This window comes from Xyrauchen texanus, chromosome 16 (genome assembly GCF_025860055.1).
Source record: "Xyrauchen texanus isolate HMW12.3.18 chromosome 16, RBS_HiC_50CHRs, whole genome shotgun sequence".
Classification (NCBI taxonomy): Eukaryota; Metazoa; Chordata; class Actinopteri; order Cypriniformes; family Catostomidae; genus Xyrauchen; species Xyrauchen texanus.
This window is the reverse complement of record NC_068291.1, coordinates 39,129,387-39,147,731: the sequence shown is the minus strand read 5'-3', so window position 1 is coordinate 39,147,731 and position 18,345 is coordinate 39,129,387. Positions and strand designations below refer to the sequence as shown.

At 37.7% G+C, this 18,345-nt stretch overlaps 1 protein-coding gene across 2 annotated transcripts in view; it reads left to right on the top strand.

The window, feature by feature from the left end:
• The first annotated feature begins 2,383 nt into the window (after nucleotides 1–2,383).
• LOC127657238 (kinesin-like protein KIF26B) overlaps nucleotides 2,384–18,345 on the top strand; it is a 124,170-nt gene continuing 108,208 nt past the window's right edge. For both annotated transcript variants that reach the window (XM_052145938.1, XM_052145937.1), the window contains exons 1-2: nucleotides 2,384–2,772; nucleotides 3,031–3,420. In XM_052145938.1, coding sequence (XP_052001898.1) covers nucleotides 2,716–2,772; nucleotides 3,031–3,420 — 447 coding nt within the window. In that variant the 5' untranslated portion in view covers nucleotides 2,384–2,715. The remainder of the gene's footprint in view (nucleotides 2,773–3,030; nucleotides 3,421–18,345) is intronic.

The window sequence follows — 18,345 nt, the reverse complement described above, 5'->3', positions numbered from 1 at the left end:
TATTCTCTTGTTTTGACTATAAACAACTAAATAAAGTAACAAAATACACTTCACAGTAAAAATACATTCTCTGAAAAACAAAGCCTAAATATCTTATGCATTTTTTTTATATTTTTACAGGAAAACAATATTTAAATTCTCATTAAGAATAACATTTTTGCAGTACTTCTTATGCTCTTATATCTTATATATCTTACAAATATGTGCTCTAACATGAATTTTCGTCATAGAATTCATTATAGGATATAATCGCACCTGGTAACAGATGTATGGTAAGGCAAGAAATAGCATTTTAGCTTAGCATAAAGCTAAATGTTCACATGAAAATTTACATGGTTAACTATTTTTGCTACTTCAAACTTCAAAACCCCACAGAGTGTACACAACCACATCCTTTTATGATCATATGAGGATTCTGTTAATAGAATAAGCCAGAAAATATATTAAATGTGGCTTTCTATATGATGTTAAAGGCTATATTGGTTAGCATTTCTTGTAAAAATACCCTAACCGCATTAAAAAACTTTGACAAGGCATGCAATTGTGTATTTATTGGAATTATGTTTCATATGTCAAAGCGTTTCTAACTGTTTTTTGTTAAGCCGTAAAATCATGATGTGGCTCCTCTATAAAGCTGCGAAAGGAAAGTTCCTCAGTGTTGTCATTTCCAACTTTTCACTCACAACAGTAGTGTGAAAGCACTCATATGAGTAAAACAAATCAAACTAAATTGTTTTGTTGTTGTTCAAAAGCCCCTCTGATCGCATCATTTCTATCAGGAAGACTTGCAGACTTGAGTGAGATTTAAGATGACATTTATTTGATGAATATAAAACAGAAAAGTAATGTCTCTCTTTGGCAGTCCGAAGAAGTTGTACTCAGAACCGTCATATCCTGCCGGAGATAGGAGGCAGGGGTGAGGAGCCTACCCCGTGCTGGACGGGACTCAACTGGTGGTGGTGGGGTGGTGGAGGTTGCTGTGTTAGCACATTGAAACAGTAATGAGATTGATTGTAGGGTTTTTGACTTATAAAGCAATGGCTTACATGTTATTGGCTGGAATTACCTAGCTAATGGTGCGATGATGTACAGCTGCTAGTCTTCCTGCTAGAATTACGCTGAGCTTACATTTATATAGACTAAATATTAAATGACACACACTAAAATAAAAGGCTAAGTAATCTCTTCAGTAATCAAAATACTTTTTAAGTGAACACAAAGGAGATGTTAGGCTGAATGTTAAGGACTGACAGCCTCAATCACCTTTCACTTCCATTGTATGGGAAAAGAGCAGTGTCAACATTCTTCATAATTTCTCCTCTTGAATTCCACTGAAGAAACAAAGTCATATGTGTTTGGAATGATATGAAGGTGAGTAAATAATGACAGAATTTTATTTTGTGGGTGAACTATCTTTTTAAGAAAGGTTTAATTGATATGGTGTAAATATAGGGACAAAATGTGTTAACATTAAGATAATACCTATTCAAAATAGCCACTTTAGAAACGGATCAACCATTTTCTGTTCATTTCAATCACATTTGACATTTCATAACATCTCAAGTATTCTATAAACACTTTAATCTCCATTGTGATTGGATCGGTCAATGTGAACCCACAATAAATAATGTTTAAAAAAAATTCTCTTCCCACCACTTTTCCCTTTTCCATTTATGTGATGTCAGTTTGCATAGGTTCAGAGCACCGATTTGTTAGATTTGTGTGCAGCAGGTGGCGCTACATACCAACGCAAAACAAAATTCCCTGACGCATTACAAACTGAAGTAACAAAATATATATAGGCCTATATTTTTTTTCAAAAACCATAAACTGTTTATTTCCCTACCAGTGCACTACAATATTTGGACACAGTCAGTAAATGAAATTCCGCTGCTATGGATATATCTATATTCCAAATTTAAAATAAATAAATAATATATTTATTTTTATCTTGGTTTCATAGCTAATCATATGGACCGTACCTCAATAGTTTAAATAGCATGTTTAAAAAGAAAGCAACAATTTTAAACGATTTTACTTTAACAGTCTTGACACAAGTGCTGATCTGGAGTGTTTTTAATATGCTCCTAAACCGCTTGACATGTAGCTCATTTTATTGATTACTTAAAAATGTTTAAACAATAAAACTCTCAAACCACAAATAAGACAAGACTCTTCGTAACTAATCTAGCCAAACCGGTATTTTTAATTCTTTTAATTAAATAAAAGTCCTGTGCCATGCAGAAAAGAACACACGCCCACACGTCACTCAAAGTTTCTAGGACACGCTATTGGCTGAGCGGCGCGAGAAGGCGTGGCCAGTATACCCAGGGACAGATGTGCGCGCTCCTCTGGAGTGAAAGGAGCGCAGTCTGATCTACTGTCAGTCTGCGCCTTTGCACAACAAGTCCGCGCGCATGGGAACATGCTTCTGAGCTGGGATGCTGTGAAATCGCAAGCATTGCATATGGATGCATTGTATCAAAGCGCATAGAAAGGACTGGATTTATCCACTGTTGGACCTTTCAAAGTGGACCAGCTCCTGTTTTTCATAATTCAAGGTAGAAGATGGATATATTCGTGATTGGTGCTAGACATTAAGACTGGACTTCAGAAGGGCTGTTGAACTGACCGGAAACTGATTGTAGGTCTTTGGTTTTTGGATGTAACAAGGAGCACAGTTATTTTACCTATCCATATCCTATCATATTTATCATGACCTCTCTAACAGGGAATAAAGAGAGGTCTGGGACCAGGAGCAGAAAACATGGGGTAAGATTATTATTGATATTACCGGTGCATCAATTTAACAACCAGAAGCCCACTATATTTGTTTGTGTTGGTATGTGCACATTGCCATTAAAAACAACTATTTATTTTTGCATGTTATCAGCTGGAAGAGTGAACTTATTTCAATTTCATACTTAGCAAACAAATTGTAAAAATCGATCTGCAAACTTATTTGAACCATGTGTAGCCCAGGAGGGAATGGTTCAATCACTTTTCTTCATTCAATATCATATCTTGCAGATGACAGATTCCTCCCCTACGAAGTCGGCAGCATTTTCTCCTGAAACCTGGTACCGAAAGGCTTACGAGGAATCTAGGAGCGGCAGCCGCCCGGTCCCTGAGGGTGCTGGCTCCATGCCCGGGTCCTCTGGAACCCCTTCTCCCGGATCAGGAATATCATCCCCGGGCTCTTTTTCCGGCTCCCCTGTTACTATATCGCCGGGGATAAGCACCGGTTCGCCCGGTTCCTTAGGTGGATCGCCTGGATTCGGCACTGGTTCGCCAGCCTCGGGTAGCGGGAGCTCACCTGGTTCTGAACGGGGCATCTGGTGCGAGAACTGTAACGCTCGGCTGGTGGAGCTGAAGAGACAGGCATTAAAACTACTCATCCCTGGACCCTATTCTAGCAAGGTAGGCTGACAGTTCCTAAGCCTCTGATAATGATCCAAAAGCCATTTTTGATTCAGTGATATATCACGCAAATACAGACTTCATTAGATAGACTATCCATGATGAAATGCGATATATCATGCACTCCAAGAACGCAGTGCGTAATTTTGGCCATTTTGCGATATCAGAAGGCATGGGGACGACATGAATGAATAGAAACCAAAACTGCAAGTTTTGACCTGGTAAAATATCACGCAAATACAGACTGCATTAGATATCTACGCTGATGTGTGGTACATGATGCTCTCCAAAGATTCAGTGCGTAATTTTGACCATTAAGCGCAAACCATGCAGGGACGGGTGAATAGAAACCAAAAGTGCCATTTGTGCCATTTCTGACATGGGAAAGTGTCTTGCGAATAGACATGACTCTAGATACTCAAGATGAACTGTGATATACGAAGACCTACAATGTTGTAATGCGTAATTGTGGACGTTGGAGTTGCAAAGACAGGTGAATAGAACCCAAAACTTAAGATTTAAAAATGGCCCCCATTATCACTAAATGCTCCATGCACTATTATTATAAGCCTTGTACTGCTATTTATTGTTGTTTGTTTTTCTACTAGTGAATATGGTTGTTTTGCACTTGAGTCTATAGCAACAATCCAACATATTGCAACTTAAAACAAAAGAGAAAGAAAGAAATACAAAGAAACACAGCAGCTCTAGCATTAAACAGAATTGATTGAATAAAACACAGAAATGTTGCAGCACATGAGAGGTGGAGTGCGGATCCTACTGTATAAGGTATTGCAGCATGTTGCAGATCCAGTTGGCTATCGCTATTTTCCAGTGCGTCACCAGGAGTCTGGAATCATAACCTGCATAGCCGAGGGTGGTGAAGTTAAATGCTGACAAATAACTTTTCTTTAATAATTTTCATTGCTTTGCTTTGAGACTGTAACGTGAAGCAGATTGTAAAACGCAACACGTCATTCCATGATGTCTTTCGTGGAGAGCATTAGGTCATTTAATATTTATCCATAACGTAATTCGTCTATATATATATATATATTTTTTGTAATTTTAGTTTTTCTACTTAGGGACACATAGTTCAAAAAAAATAAAGGTGTGGATTCTACAGTGCACAATGACTCAAATAACCACAGAGTGTGCATATGCTTAATATGCAGTGCGTAATTGGATGCATATGTGCGTAAATATCAAGTTTCAACACGTGATCATGCATTAAAGTTACTTTTAGCGTATAATAACTGGAAACATGAGTGTTTTATTAGTAAAGGACATAGATACGTTTACAGACAATTATTATTTTTTTTTTTTAAATATCATTGGTTAGTGATGCGTCTTATGGAAACCAAAGCACAACTGCTCTAATACAATAACGATCCATTCTGAACAGGGGGCGCTGTGCTGTTAACAATGTAGTAGGAGATTCAGTCACAGTACTTCACACCATGTTATAGTTTCTGCACTGTTCTACTACCTTAAATATAAATACTATACCTGCAATTATAAGTACAATTACAAAAAATGGGTGCATATGAGACTTATTTATATGCAAAACTATGCTTTGGCTAGTTTAATCTGTGTAATGCATCAATATAATTGGTTGCTGATCATGGGAAGGTGTTTGGTTTTACGAGTGGTCCCCCAATCTTGAATATTTTATCACATCCTTGATTGAAAAAGTGGACTCTTGTGCTTGTGTTTAGAGTGACAAGATGATGGTAAACATAGTTTCAATGCTTTCAATTTAAGCAACACAAACATATGGTGTCTATTATGCTCGTAATTTCCATAATTACACCATTTTTCAAAAATAAAAAATAACCAAACCGTAGCTTTTCAAAACATCACTTTCGGCTTTCTCATCACCTCCTCATGTACTGTGTCTTAATTGATGCCACAAACCTTTGTGTTTATTTATGCAATTATTGTAATCTAAAGGCCAAATTTTACAAACTGAATGCAAAAGAACATCCACTCATTTTAAAGAGCACCATTGATCTGGTTTGGCTGTGGCTCATGTTTCAGACTTGCTGTTGGTCTGCAGATTTTATGGGAAGTTCTGCCAGCTGCAAGTGACCTGAAGCTGCCCATTAAAATGAGCTGGAGGAGGGGCTGATGGGAAGGCAAGGGGATAACAGGAGAGCAGAGTGGTCATGAGCAGGCTCTTTTAATGACTGTGCTGCTCGCCAGAGGCAATTTTAAGAGACGTGACTGATTGTTTGGGCTTCTCTCTGCAGAATCATCACCCACATGGTGATTAGTGAGAAGTGTTGTGATATTAACTGAAGGGTAAAGCCTCATTGTGATATACAGTCCATTGGTAGATCAGGTTTGTTGATTCTATAGGTTATCGTACAAGTTAAACACACCCTGGACTCATTTTTCCAGTTATGAATGCAAGAACACATTTTGCTGTGTTCCATTTAGAATTTGGAAATTCAGAATTTTCAACTTCCTACATGGGAAAGTGCAGTAGAATTCCATTTGAAGTCACACTTCCAAATTGGAATGTGTATGATTTCATGAGAACAAGGTGGCACCCAGGGAGAGGTACACAATCATAAACATTCACTTTTAAGCAATAATTTTTTTTTTACTAAGTTCTGGTATTAAATGCTAGTTAAACCAGATTAGCACACATTTACAGAGACAGGTGCGGTGTACAGATGCAGAACGTATACTAGCATTGCTTAACAACAGTTTTCCTCAGCAATTCGCTAGTTAGGAGACTTGATAATTGAGCACCCCTGCTAAAAAAAAAAGCTCAAACCAGTCAAAGCTGGGTTTCTGGATTTAGCTGGTTTAAGATGGTCTAGCTGGTCTCCCTGCTTGGATAAAATGGTCTTATGCTGATGTGGCTGGTCTCCCAGCCTTGCCATGCCAGGTTGGTGTTCAGCTGGTTTAGCTTGTCGCCAGATGGTCGTCCAGCCTGACCAGCTGGCCAGTGTTCAAAAACCCTCTTAAACCAGAAAACCAGCCTAAGACATGATTGGAGACCAGCTAAAACCTGTTTAGCCTTCGCAGGTTTGCTTATCTTAGCTGGTATAAGCTGGTCTCCCAGCCTGCCTAAAATTGTCTTTTGCTGGTCAGGCAGGTCTCCAGGCTGCCAGGTTGGTGTTCAGTTGATTGGCAGCTGGTTGTCCAGCTTACCTGTGCTCAAAAACCCTCTAAAACCAGAAAACCAGCCTGACCAGGCTGGGAGAAGAGCTAAAACCTTGTTAACCTAAGCTGGTTTTCTGGTCTTAGCTGGTTTAACCATGCTAAAATTGTCTTTTGCTGGTCTGGTTGGTCTCCCAGCCTTGTCAAGCTGGTGGTCAGCTGGTTTAGCTGGTCACCTGGTGTTCGTCCAGATGGACCAGCCAGCCAGTGCTCAAAACCTCTCTAAAACCAGCATACCAGCCTGACCAGACTTGGAGACCAACTAAAACCAGTTCAGGCCAATTTAAGATGTTTTTGTTGTTGTTGTTTTCAGCAGGGACCTGCAAAAAAATAACGGCGGTACTGAAATTTTCATCATCTTTCTTAGTGAAAGGCAATGGAACACCTTTAAGTTCGGAAGGTGGAGATTTCCAGTAGGAATATCCCACATCTGACTTTAAATGGAACGCAACATAGTGGAACACCAGTACAGCTCATAGTCAGCTTGTTCTGTGGGACTCACTATGGTGCGAAAGTCCCCTGGGGTTCGTCTTTAGATTACACCCGCCGAACAGAAGGAAGTTAATTTAATTTCCTCGTACGCACAGATCCAATTTACAACAGAGTACTGTTGCCACGGCAGCAACATGTTTTGTGCGTGAGATTCATACATATTTCACGTTTAATGCTCTTTTTTTTGCCTCTCAGGTGGGAAAATTATTATCATATAAAGAGTTCACTTTGTCACCTCAGACTGATGGGAATAAGCAGGAAAGGGTTTGCTGACGTTGGCTGAAATCAGCAGCCACTCTTACTGTAAATGGCACTAAGATGGCTACAAGAAGGCTTGTAGCTGAAAATGCGAGTGGAATAATACACAGAACATTATCACACTTATTACAAAGCCACTTACCAAATAAATAAATAATATTGATATGAAATATTGATTTAAGTTAAATGAATTCATGATGTGAGAAAATAAATGAAACAAGCATACAGTAGCTATGTAGGAAATCGATTGCCTGGGACAACGGTCGATTACACTGCCCTCCAATGGCAAAGTTAGAAACTACATATATAGTAAAACATTTTGTTATATGACCAAAATCAGGTCTCTTCAGTTTTGAGATCTTAGACGACTTTGGCCAACATAGTCTCATGATAACTCATAATAATTTGTGTGAGATGTCGAAATCGTAAGATATCGTATGACGGAAATGTACGACTTTTAGTCCCATAGGGACCAACCAATCAAATAAATAGAATTGTAAACTGATACAATACAGGCATAACATATTTTAGCTAGCTTCCTATTCAACACTTTATTTTAAGAATGGAATCGTCTGTGAGCACAAATACACAAATATTTGACCACAAAATGCAGCAATCAGCCAATCAGAATCAAGTATTCCAGAGAACCATGTAATAAGAACTTATAATAGATTGTGGCTTGACAACTATGTACTCTGCTTACAACAACCTGGATTGTTGACAAAGCCAAAGCTGTTGATAAGATGCTTCGATTTTCAACAACTTGATCCAGTGCTTTATGAATTATTCATTCCCATTCCTTAAACAGCTGAAGGTCTTTCAGCAGGAATGAAATGTTATATATACAGATGTAGAGATATGCTGCTGTATTTCAACTATAAGCTTTTGCAAGTCTTTGAATTCTGAGGTTTCTGCTTCTTTTGAACAAGCATTGGACTCACTTTGCTGTTAAAGACTTATAAAGAATGTATGTTTGCTCAGAATATTTGATGTAGTGTTCAGTCAGGACCACTTCCATGAAATATATACTTTGACTTGAATACTTGAAATTAATGCATTTATTCACAATAGACAATTGAAGCAATCTGTTGGTGTTGGCGGTATGGTTCTGTTCTGGGCAAACTCCCAGCCCATCCATGCAATAGCTGCAATACAGAGGTTAAGCCGGGGTTGGAGGAGGGGGTTAAGTGCCACTTGTATCCATGCAACGAAAAGGCAGCTAAGGCAATGAATAAATGGAGGACTTAAATAGAACCGCTGTGTTAAGCATCTGAATTGTATTGGTAAACGTCATGATCAGCTGAGCGTCAGCTGATTGCAAGCTTGACTAACGTGACCGGCCTGAACTGATGCTTTGCTTGATTTGGGTTGTTTCTGCAGGTATAAACTGAGATGTTTCTTCTCAAACTCTGGACATAGCTCAGATCATTTGGTCTTGGAAGAGTTTGATGAGAAATGTTGTAGTTCATGTTAAAATCTCTGACTTTTTATTGCAGACTTTGGTATTTTGGCAAACTGAAAGTACAGTTTGAGATATTGTTGAGATTACTGGGGCCTTTTTCTCAGGAAATAAATTTGGGAGTCAGAAGACTTTGGCAAAAGTGTCATTTTGTTCTCTGTTCAAGCCAACCTGGTCTTATAGAGTTACTTATTCATTTACTGTACCTACATTTTTGCCAATTATTTTTATGTGGTTAATTGAACCTATTGTAGCACTTTCCGGGTGAAATGAACACTAGATGCTCTACTACAATTCCCAATTATGACTAAAACGGTAGAATATCAGTTCATAATCAATTTTTGCCCTGTTCCTCGTGCAATGCTGTCTTATAACATCAAAAACACTTTTATTATAGAGCATGTAAGCATGTAAATATAGATTTTAACTTTTGAATTACAAACCCAACTAAATTGGCAAGTTTGATCAAGTGTGATCATTGTACGTGCGATGCAAAGGACTAAACTACGAGTTCTGAAGAGCATGCTGTTCGACACATGAGCCAAAAGTGTCTTAAAAACACCACAAAATGACGTGGTTGCATCAGCAAATCTCACATTTGCTTTGTATGACTCTGTGCAAATATTTTCATGAGTGTGCAAAGCGCAGTGCAATGCACTACTTCGACCATGTGATATATATATATATATGTGTATATTTGGTTACATTTTTATCATTTCAATAAATTAATACAATTTTTCGGTAGAAGTGAAGTGTGCACCAATACAATCGCTGTTTATACTAGCCATAATTTGTGTGTCAGTAGATGAAAATGATTAATAATAAATACTTAATTTAAAGGCGAATAACATCCAAATTCTGACGAGAATCACATTATCCATGCAGTTGCAGTTAATTGACAGAAGAACGTAGTTTTCAATTCTTCTAATTCATTGCATATGGTCCATTTAGACAACCAACTTTTTATTAATGTGCTGTCTTTGGTGCTTGAGGAAACGGACTATATAATAGGATGCAGCCGTTGAATTATCGGAAAAGAACCTGAAAGTCACGCCTTTTGCGTGTTGCACGGGTGATTTTGCCCAACCCACTTGGCCTAAACTTAGCACATGTTTGTACGAAAATACCAAAACTTCATGGCCATGCCCATTAACTTTGCGCTTATGACTTAAGGCATTGCCTTGCGCATAATGCTTGCAATCTTTAAATATGGGCCCACTGTCGGTTAGGTTTAGGTTTAAGGTTTTAGCGGAACTGCTGCAATACGTGTAATGAACCACATATTAGTTATATTACAAAAATGCCACCACAGTCATTGCTGTGGGAGAAACAATTGAGAAACTAAGAAGATCTCATTTGTGATCGTGGCTTTCCTATATAGGTATGCCTCTTTTGTATTCCATACTGCTAAATGCCAAGATCGAATGTTGTAGAATATTCTTGTGATTTTTACGTGTGTTATTCAACACTTTCACAGATAATTATTACAACAGCATGATGTCAAACATCATCCGTGACCCATAAACACTAGTTTAAGAATCCCAGAGCCAGCAGAGGTTTAAACTGAATACTTCTACTGGAGGTTTGCAGAGAGGGTGGTTTGTTTTTTAGTGGAACTCAAAACTGTGAATTAAGAGTCCCGTCAGGTTGCTGCTGTACCCCTTAATCACTGCCAGCCTGTTTTTGTTCCACTACCCCCAAAGCATGAAGGCCTGTAATCCAGCCCAGAACCAACTCACAGGAAACGTCAGCTTCTTTCCCTTGAAAACGGGCAATTGATCTCACAGAGATTAGCTTCAGGGACACTGGATCGGGTCAGATCAAAAGGTCTGATCAGTGCAGAACTGCCTTGAAGGAGAATACCTCCAGGTCCGATTGACCCAACATTTTCAGTGCTGGTTTACATTAGTCACTGGTGGCTTTGTCACTGAGTAGAAATGGCTTGAAAGGTTCCAAGCAGACATGTGTAATGCACCCCTGGGGACTGGATTGTTTGATGTGTTTAATGTTTATGGTCCAGTTACAGCTGCAGGTTGAGGATGGATTGCATGCTCACAATGAAAGTATTACAAATATGAATTCTGGGGTGATTCTAGTAAATGTCTTGGTCAAATTTAACCCCAAATAAACACAAATACAATTTGATTTGGCAAAAAGAAAATTAAGTCTGCATTTAAGACAATTGGGATTTTTTTGCATTGTGACTTTATTATCAGGACACTTGAGCATATTTTACTCCCCAATTCTCATTGACGTAATGTTGTAATTTTTACTGTTCCCATTGTTTTCAATAATGTTTGTCATTACAGTAACAATCATTGTTTTACTGTATTAAAAAAAGATGCTGCTGTACAATGATTTTTCAAATTAAAATTGGCGAAAACGAAAGGCAGTACCAAAGAAGTACTGTGATATATAAATACTTTACAATTTAAATACAGATATTTTTTATTCACATTGCGGTAATGATAATTGGGGGCTAAAATGTGTGAAACTGTGTGTCATTTTCTTTATGCAAAATATAATTGTTTATTTTGAATTCAATTTTTTCAACTATATTTTATTCAGTAAAACTCAATGGATGTCTCTGAAGAACGTTAGGAAGAATGTTCAGTCCCAGTCACCATTATCCCAGGCAATCAATTGGAATTTTTAATTGTCCTTTTGAATTACCTGAGCAAAGAGCACAAAACATGACATTTAGTCAAAAATGGCATGATAAATGGCTTTTTCTAAAGAAAGTTTACAAAAAGACTTAAAAGACTACTAAACCATCAAAGAAGCAAATGCATTTAATTAGAGTTCTGTCTTCCATGGAACACAAAAGGAAATGTTTGGGAGAATAACTGATTCAGTCGACTGATACAGTATAGGAGTCATTAAAATAATAATAATAATTGACAGCAGAATGCCAGAGTTGAGATTTCCTGAGAGCCATGTAGTGGCTACGATGTAGGTCATTTTTTGTGGGCCTATAGACTTTAATAGCACATTTACCCAACCTCATTTATAAACAGGAGAGGTAAACCTTATGCAAAGTATCTCTCATTAGCAGCTGTAGTCAGCATGAACTCCATCTTACCACTGTTGTTTTACACTGCTGTGATCTCTCATGCGGTCACTGGTTTTACATACATGTGGAGTGGCCCATTGAATCTGCTTTTAACGTGGGACGAGGCCTCTACCCCCCTCCTGGCTGCCTCATTTTTTAATTGCCCCACCACACAACAACTGGGCTGTTTTCTCTTTGGATGGTAGATGATGTTGCTTGAGACCTATGCTTTGAAGTTTTAAACTGCCTAAGAGGAGACCCTTCATATTTATCTGTGTGGTGGAAATGAACTCTTGATAAGAACACCAGACAGAAACAGTAAAAATAATGAAAAAAAAAAACCTTTTCAAAAAAGGCTACGCAGGGAATATTAGTTGAGAACTCTTTGATTATTGCAAGCACGGTATTAAACTAACTCTTACATTTTGTTCTCTGCATATTGATTAATTCTATTTGAACCAAACTCTTTAATTTGGGGTGAAATATCTTTTACTTTTACATACTTGATTCAAACTTTGTTTTGTAGATAATTTGCTAATGCATCTGTTTTTGATTTTTCAAACTTTGGAAATCTCCTTTTGACTTGTGTTGAAAGGATGTTTGCCTATTCTGTAATTCTTATTGCATACTGAATTTGTGATTGGTCTTCCCTTCCTTACATCTATTTATCCATCTATATTTACAGTTCCAATCTATTCAGGGTGATGAAACACCTGGAAATATCAGGGAACTCTAAAATTGTGATTTCCAGGCCTGGTCAAGTTATAACAAAAATCATTAAACCTTCACGGAAAAATCATGACAATTTCTAGTAAATATAACAGTTGGACATATAAATTGTGGACAGCTCTAGAATATTTCACCTGCTAGAAATTACTCTTTGTGATACTGTATCTATAAAATGATTATTTAAAAGTCCTCATCCAATAATCTCAAATGCCTGGAATAGTGATAGGGAAATCATGGAAAAGTCATTGAAAATGCTTGGTCAAATAGATGTGGGAACCCTGTATATTGCATACTGTTCTTTGAACAATGTCTCCTTTTCTCATATGTGGGTATTCATCTTTTCATTTTTATTTTGCCTAAAATGTTAAAGCTATTCTTTTGCTGCCTTGCAAGCATTGGCATTTCCTTCTGACTTTGTCTTTTACCCCATGTCTGTATGTTGAGGATGTAACCACATTTTCAGGATTGGGGGGACCAAATGTAAGTATTTAATAATCAACCATTGAAAAAACAATATCAATAGACCACTATTTGGGGGGGTCTATGGTGGTTACTGTTTATATGTTGTTTGACAGAAAAAGACTAAATAGCCCTATATTGTACAAAAACCTACTCCAACTAGCGTGCGTGCAACCCTTAAGAGGGACTTGTTTGCTCATTTGAAAGGTTCTTTGACATCCCATGTAATCAGCTAAAGGAATTCAGATAGATAATCATCAGATAGAGGATATGCGGTGGGACTTCATCGTTTGATTCAAGAGGAAACGCACACCTTTTGACAGACAGAGAGGTGGAAAAAAGAAACCAGATGGAGTCATTCATTCTCAAATGTCATGTTTTACAAGTGGTTTAAGTGCATTCCTTTGCAAAATCAACAGGGTTAAGAGGGTGAGTGACACCGGTGTAGCACAGACAGAGAGAAAGGCCGGGTTAATTGTGCTGTGAATGACAAGGGCATCGTAAAAGTCAGGAGGAAAGGAAGAGACTACCGAAGATGACGTTAGATCAAGGGGCATGCATTTTATTGGAGCTTTCTTTTGTTTCTGAGATTTCAAATGACCTTATGGTGACCTGTCAGATGGGGTTTTTTCATTTTCTTGAATGAATGAATAAATAAATATATAAAGACAACCTTTTCAATAAATTACATTGTACCATTCAAAGCAGTTTGCTGTTGAAATGAACACTAGAGTTGCTACAACAACTTTGCTTTTAATTAAATTTCACACAAATCACATCTACGATGGCTGATTATGACTTTATAAACATGTTTTTTTGCACTATTACTCAAACGTTGCGATATCAAAAAACTTTTAATATAGCGCGTAATTTCAAAACGATACATTTAACACTTGTATTACTGACTCCCCTACATTTACACACTTCCAATCTAATTCCAATCCTTGTGTGGTAGTTTACCTGATAGAGGGTTGGACTTTAGACTATGAGGCGACAGTGTCATAGAAGTGACACAAGATGACATGGTTACTTCAGAACATTTGCTTTTCATTTCTCATTTATGTTTGGACACTATCGGTTAGGTTTAGGCATTAGATAAAGGGTAAGTATGTCTGTTTTGTGTCTACTTCTCATTTAATTTTAGATCACTATTAGTTAGGTTTAGGTTAAAGTTTTAGGTTAGGGAGGTACGTTTTACTACCTTAAAACCTCCAACTAATATTCACCTTAAAAACCTTTTGACTCGCTTTTGACGCCCCCTGATGGACATTTCACTGGGAAACTGCTGCCTGAATATGTAATTTAATTTAGCAAAAATGTTGCCACAGTCAGGTAATGTTCACAAGACAAGGCTGAAGGGAACAGAGAACCGATGCTGCCATAACTGACAAAAAATGCCATAAAATAATTATTAAATTATTGTGTTATTTGTACACCACATTCCAACTGTTCTGAAGCCATACAATAGTGTTGTGGGAGGAACATACTGAAATATTAGTTATTATTATATAATGATATTCCCCTCCATCTTATCTCTAAAATCTAATTTGTGTTTGTGCATATTTAAATGCCAGGTTTGATATCAATGATGCCAAACACCATTGGTACTTGCGTTTCTTGGAAACACGAGGTTGAGTAAATTATGAAATGATACATTTCATTTTTGGGTGAACTATTCCTTTAAAATCTGTGCCATTATTCCTGACAAGATTAGCTTGTTTTTTCAATTGTCTGATCAACTTAAATTAGTATTGCAGGAAAAAAAGTTTCAAATGCTGACTGTTATGGTGATTTGCCCTTGTATGATTCTGACATCCATGTCCCAGGAAAGTGAAAGTATGTCAGATTTTAAAGTAAGAGGTGACATAATTTTTTGCTAGAGGTCATATATGCAGTAGAGTGAACAGAGTACCTCGTTATTATGAATAAAAGACTGAATTAACCTCCAGGTGAGCTGTAGCACATCCAAATTATGATGTAGCACAGTGCTTTATGTGATGTCGGGACAATGTCACCTTGCCCATTTCATTTCTATTGAATGCATCAGTGGAATAGTACCTAGACAGATTCATGTTCACTCACACACACACACACACACACACAGAAATATACTGAGATAGCCTTTACATAAAAGCACCTTTATAAGGCTGCTTTAACTTTTTGAATGTGTCATATTGGCAGTGCTGTGTAGTAACAGATTAAATGTAATCTGGATTATGGAATCAGATTACAAATACCAAGCACTTGTAATGAGATTAAATAGCATTTTAAAATACTCTTTTTACAGATTCCAGTTCATTTTTAATGGATTACATGATTACATAATTTATTGATTGTTCTAATTCTTCATTCTAAATCAGTCTACTGCCTACATATCCTTCCTCCTAGCCCACTGGCTCACGAATTCAGCAGAGGAATTCATAGTCAGACCCAATACGTGTGCTAACATGCCCTGTACTGGGGTAAGTGCTCCACAGGTGTCGGTTACCACGGTATCCACATGTGATGTATCTTCCGTGGCACGGTCTCCCTTTGTAGACCCGCGTCTCCCTTGGGCAGAGGGTCTTTGAGCCCTCTCTGCCCCAGTCGCTGTGCTTGTATAGCTCCTCCCCTTCGGCAGGATTTACCGCTGCGCCTCTTCCATGTGCGGCCTTGAGCCCATGTGACGTGTTTGCCAGATGTTTATCCCCCCCTTCGGTGTGGTCTCCGCAGGGTGTTTTCCCCCTGAAAGAATAGGAAAGGAAAAGAACGCCTTCCCCAGTGCATTTTATGAGCATTTAAATGTCCCAGTCAAATCTAATAATCTGTGGAGAGAAAACTTAGAGAGAAAAGGCCGACTAGCACGGCCTGTTCCCATACTAGATACGTCTCCTTCCCCACACTACATCGACACAAGTTGAGTGAGTGATAGAAGGGGAACGTCTCGGTTACTGTCGTAACCTCCGTTCTCTGGAGGAGGAAATTAGATTTTGTGTCCATCTTGCCTTAATGTCCGGGAGCTTGTCTCGGCTCCTCAGCACAAAACCTGAATGAACTCTGCATTCCAGCTCCCTTTTATACATGTATGTCCGGGGGAGTGGCATGCAAATTATACTCGACAATTCTCATTGGCCTTTCCTCAAAGATTTGAAGGTATTTTTGGACTCCCAAGAGCGACCCCTACTGTCACTACATCGATACACCATCTCGTTCCCTCCATCAGGGAACAAGACGTGTATTGATGTAATGACACTAGGGTTCGCTCTTGGGAGCCCAAAAACACCTTAGTAACCGAGACGTTCAAAAGTAGTAAACGTGAAGTGCAAAAATGCTTTAGAAGTAGAAAATAAAAGTTTTCACATCAATTATCATGCTATGATAATGAATTATTTTTCAATATTTTTTATCTTTTGTATCTTCTATTTATCTTTCATTGTGACACTCTTTAAAATGTTGGCCTGTCATGTGATTAACAGATCCAATTCATGTTCACTGGAAACTATTTATTGTTAGAACAATAGCTTTTGTACCTCTTTATACATTTTTTAAAGATAAAATAAAGAAAAAAAGACAGATTTGGCAATATCATGATTAACTGACATTGTGTCTTGGCACAGTCCATTCCATCTTTTTCAAACTTCTTACAGTCCTGAGGTTCAATTTTCACAGCTGAGTGATCAATGAATGACCCAGTGGCAGCTCTCAGCCATTGTGTAATGCTGTGTTATTTTAAGGTAACACCGCTTCTGACATCACTGCTGACAGCCCATAGGCTGAGAAGGAACATGTATTTGTGTGTTCTTCATGTGTGTGTGTGTGTGTGTGTGTGTGCGTGCATGCGTTTGTTTTGTGTGGTTTTTAGGAAATAGCTCAGAATACCAGTCTGTAATTTTAAACTGTAAATGAAAATATAATGCCCACAGGCATGTGAAAGCCCTATGATGACAACACAAAGACCCGGTGATGGAATGTGCAGTGTTGTATTAATTTAGAAAATGTGCATGTAAATACACTCACTGCTGAGTGAGGAGCATAACTGTCAGTGATTTACAGCTATCAATATTTGAAGATGACACGTAATCCAAATGTACTCCCTTAATAAATGTCCATGGTGTTATTGTGCATGATTCATCAGTGTGCATTATTCAAAATAAAAAAGTATGTTGTAAAAAAAAATAAAAAAAAAATAAATAAATAATATACATATATAACATTTTCTTTTTTTCTTCAAAACACGATTCATTTAAATATTTATAGCTAAGAGATTTCACACTGAATATTGTTTCTCCTTATTATGAAAGCTAATATGCATCTTCACATAAATCATATTGAAATTAAATACATTGTGAATTATCTTTCATGTTCTCTTAATTATTTGAAAATGTTCTAATTGCTTAATTTAATTCTGTAATGGAAAGTTGATAAGAACGCTGTATTTGGGTATAAACATCCATATATGATGGTGACTGTAGATTCAAGTTCAAGGAAAAACCGCATCGTCATAGCAACAAGGAATATTAGTTAACATTTCAGCCTTCTCATTAATAGAAAGCTGTGTATATTTCACTTGGCAAGTCAAAGGGAAGACAGAGAAGTATAGCTGTTGTAAAGCAGCAACAAAAGCTGGTTAAAATAGTCTCTTATAAGGCTGGTGTAGCTTGTCAAGAAGGGGAAGCTAGTCTTGGTAGGGGAAACTAGCATACCAGCATCCCATGCTGGTCACCAGCATCCATGTCTTTTAAGAAGAGTAGAACATATAAAGCTCGATCACACAGCATATGACAATATGAAACGGTTTCTGGTAAAGAAGCATCAATTGGTGAGGCTCAGTGTGGGTTGTGTATAAAGCTGTGTGTTATCTCTGACACTGCAGCTTGTCAGGTGTAGTGCCACACAGAGAGAAAGACACAGGACAATCTCTCGGGCAGTGTTATTCATGCTTATTTACACTGGAAGGCAGTCACAAAAATGCAGACCTACTCATTTCAGTTATAATAAAATACAGCTCAATATAGCAGGGTCTATTGAAATCCACTGATGAATGACAGCAATAGGAAGCACAGGAAATAACCCACTATGTAGGTTTACAAATACCTCATGAATATTTTCTTTCCTGTGATGACTTATTTTGTATTGAAACAAGAAGTTGGGGCAAGGACATATCAGAGGACTGGTCCCCTTTTTGTTCAAACACCCAGTAACCTTCAATTTAAGATACAGCCATGAATCATGATTTGATACTTGTTATTGCTTGTCAGAAGCAGGAGAGGTGATGAGTTATCAATATTTTTGGTCCCTTTTGCTGAAAGGATATGTAGAGTAG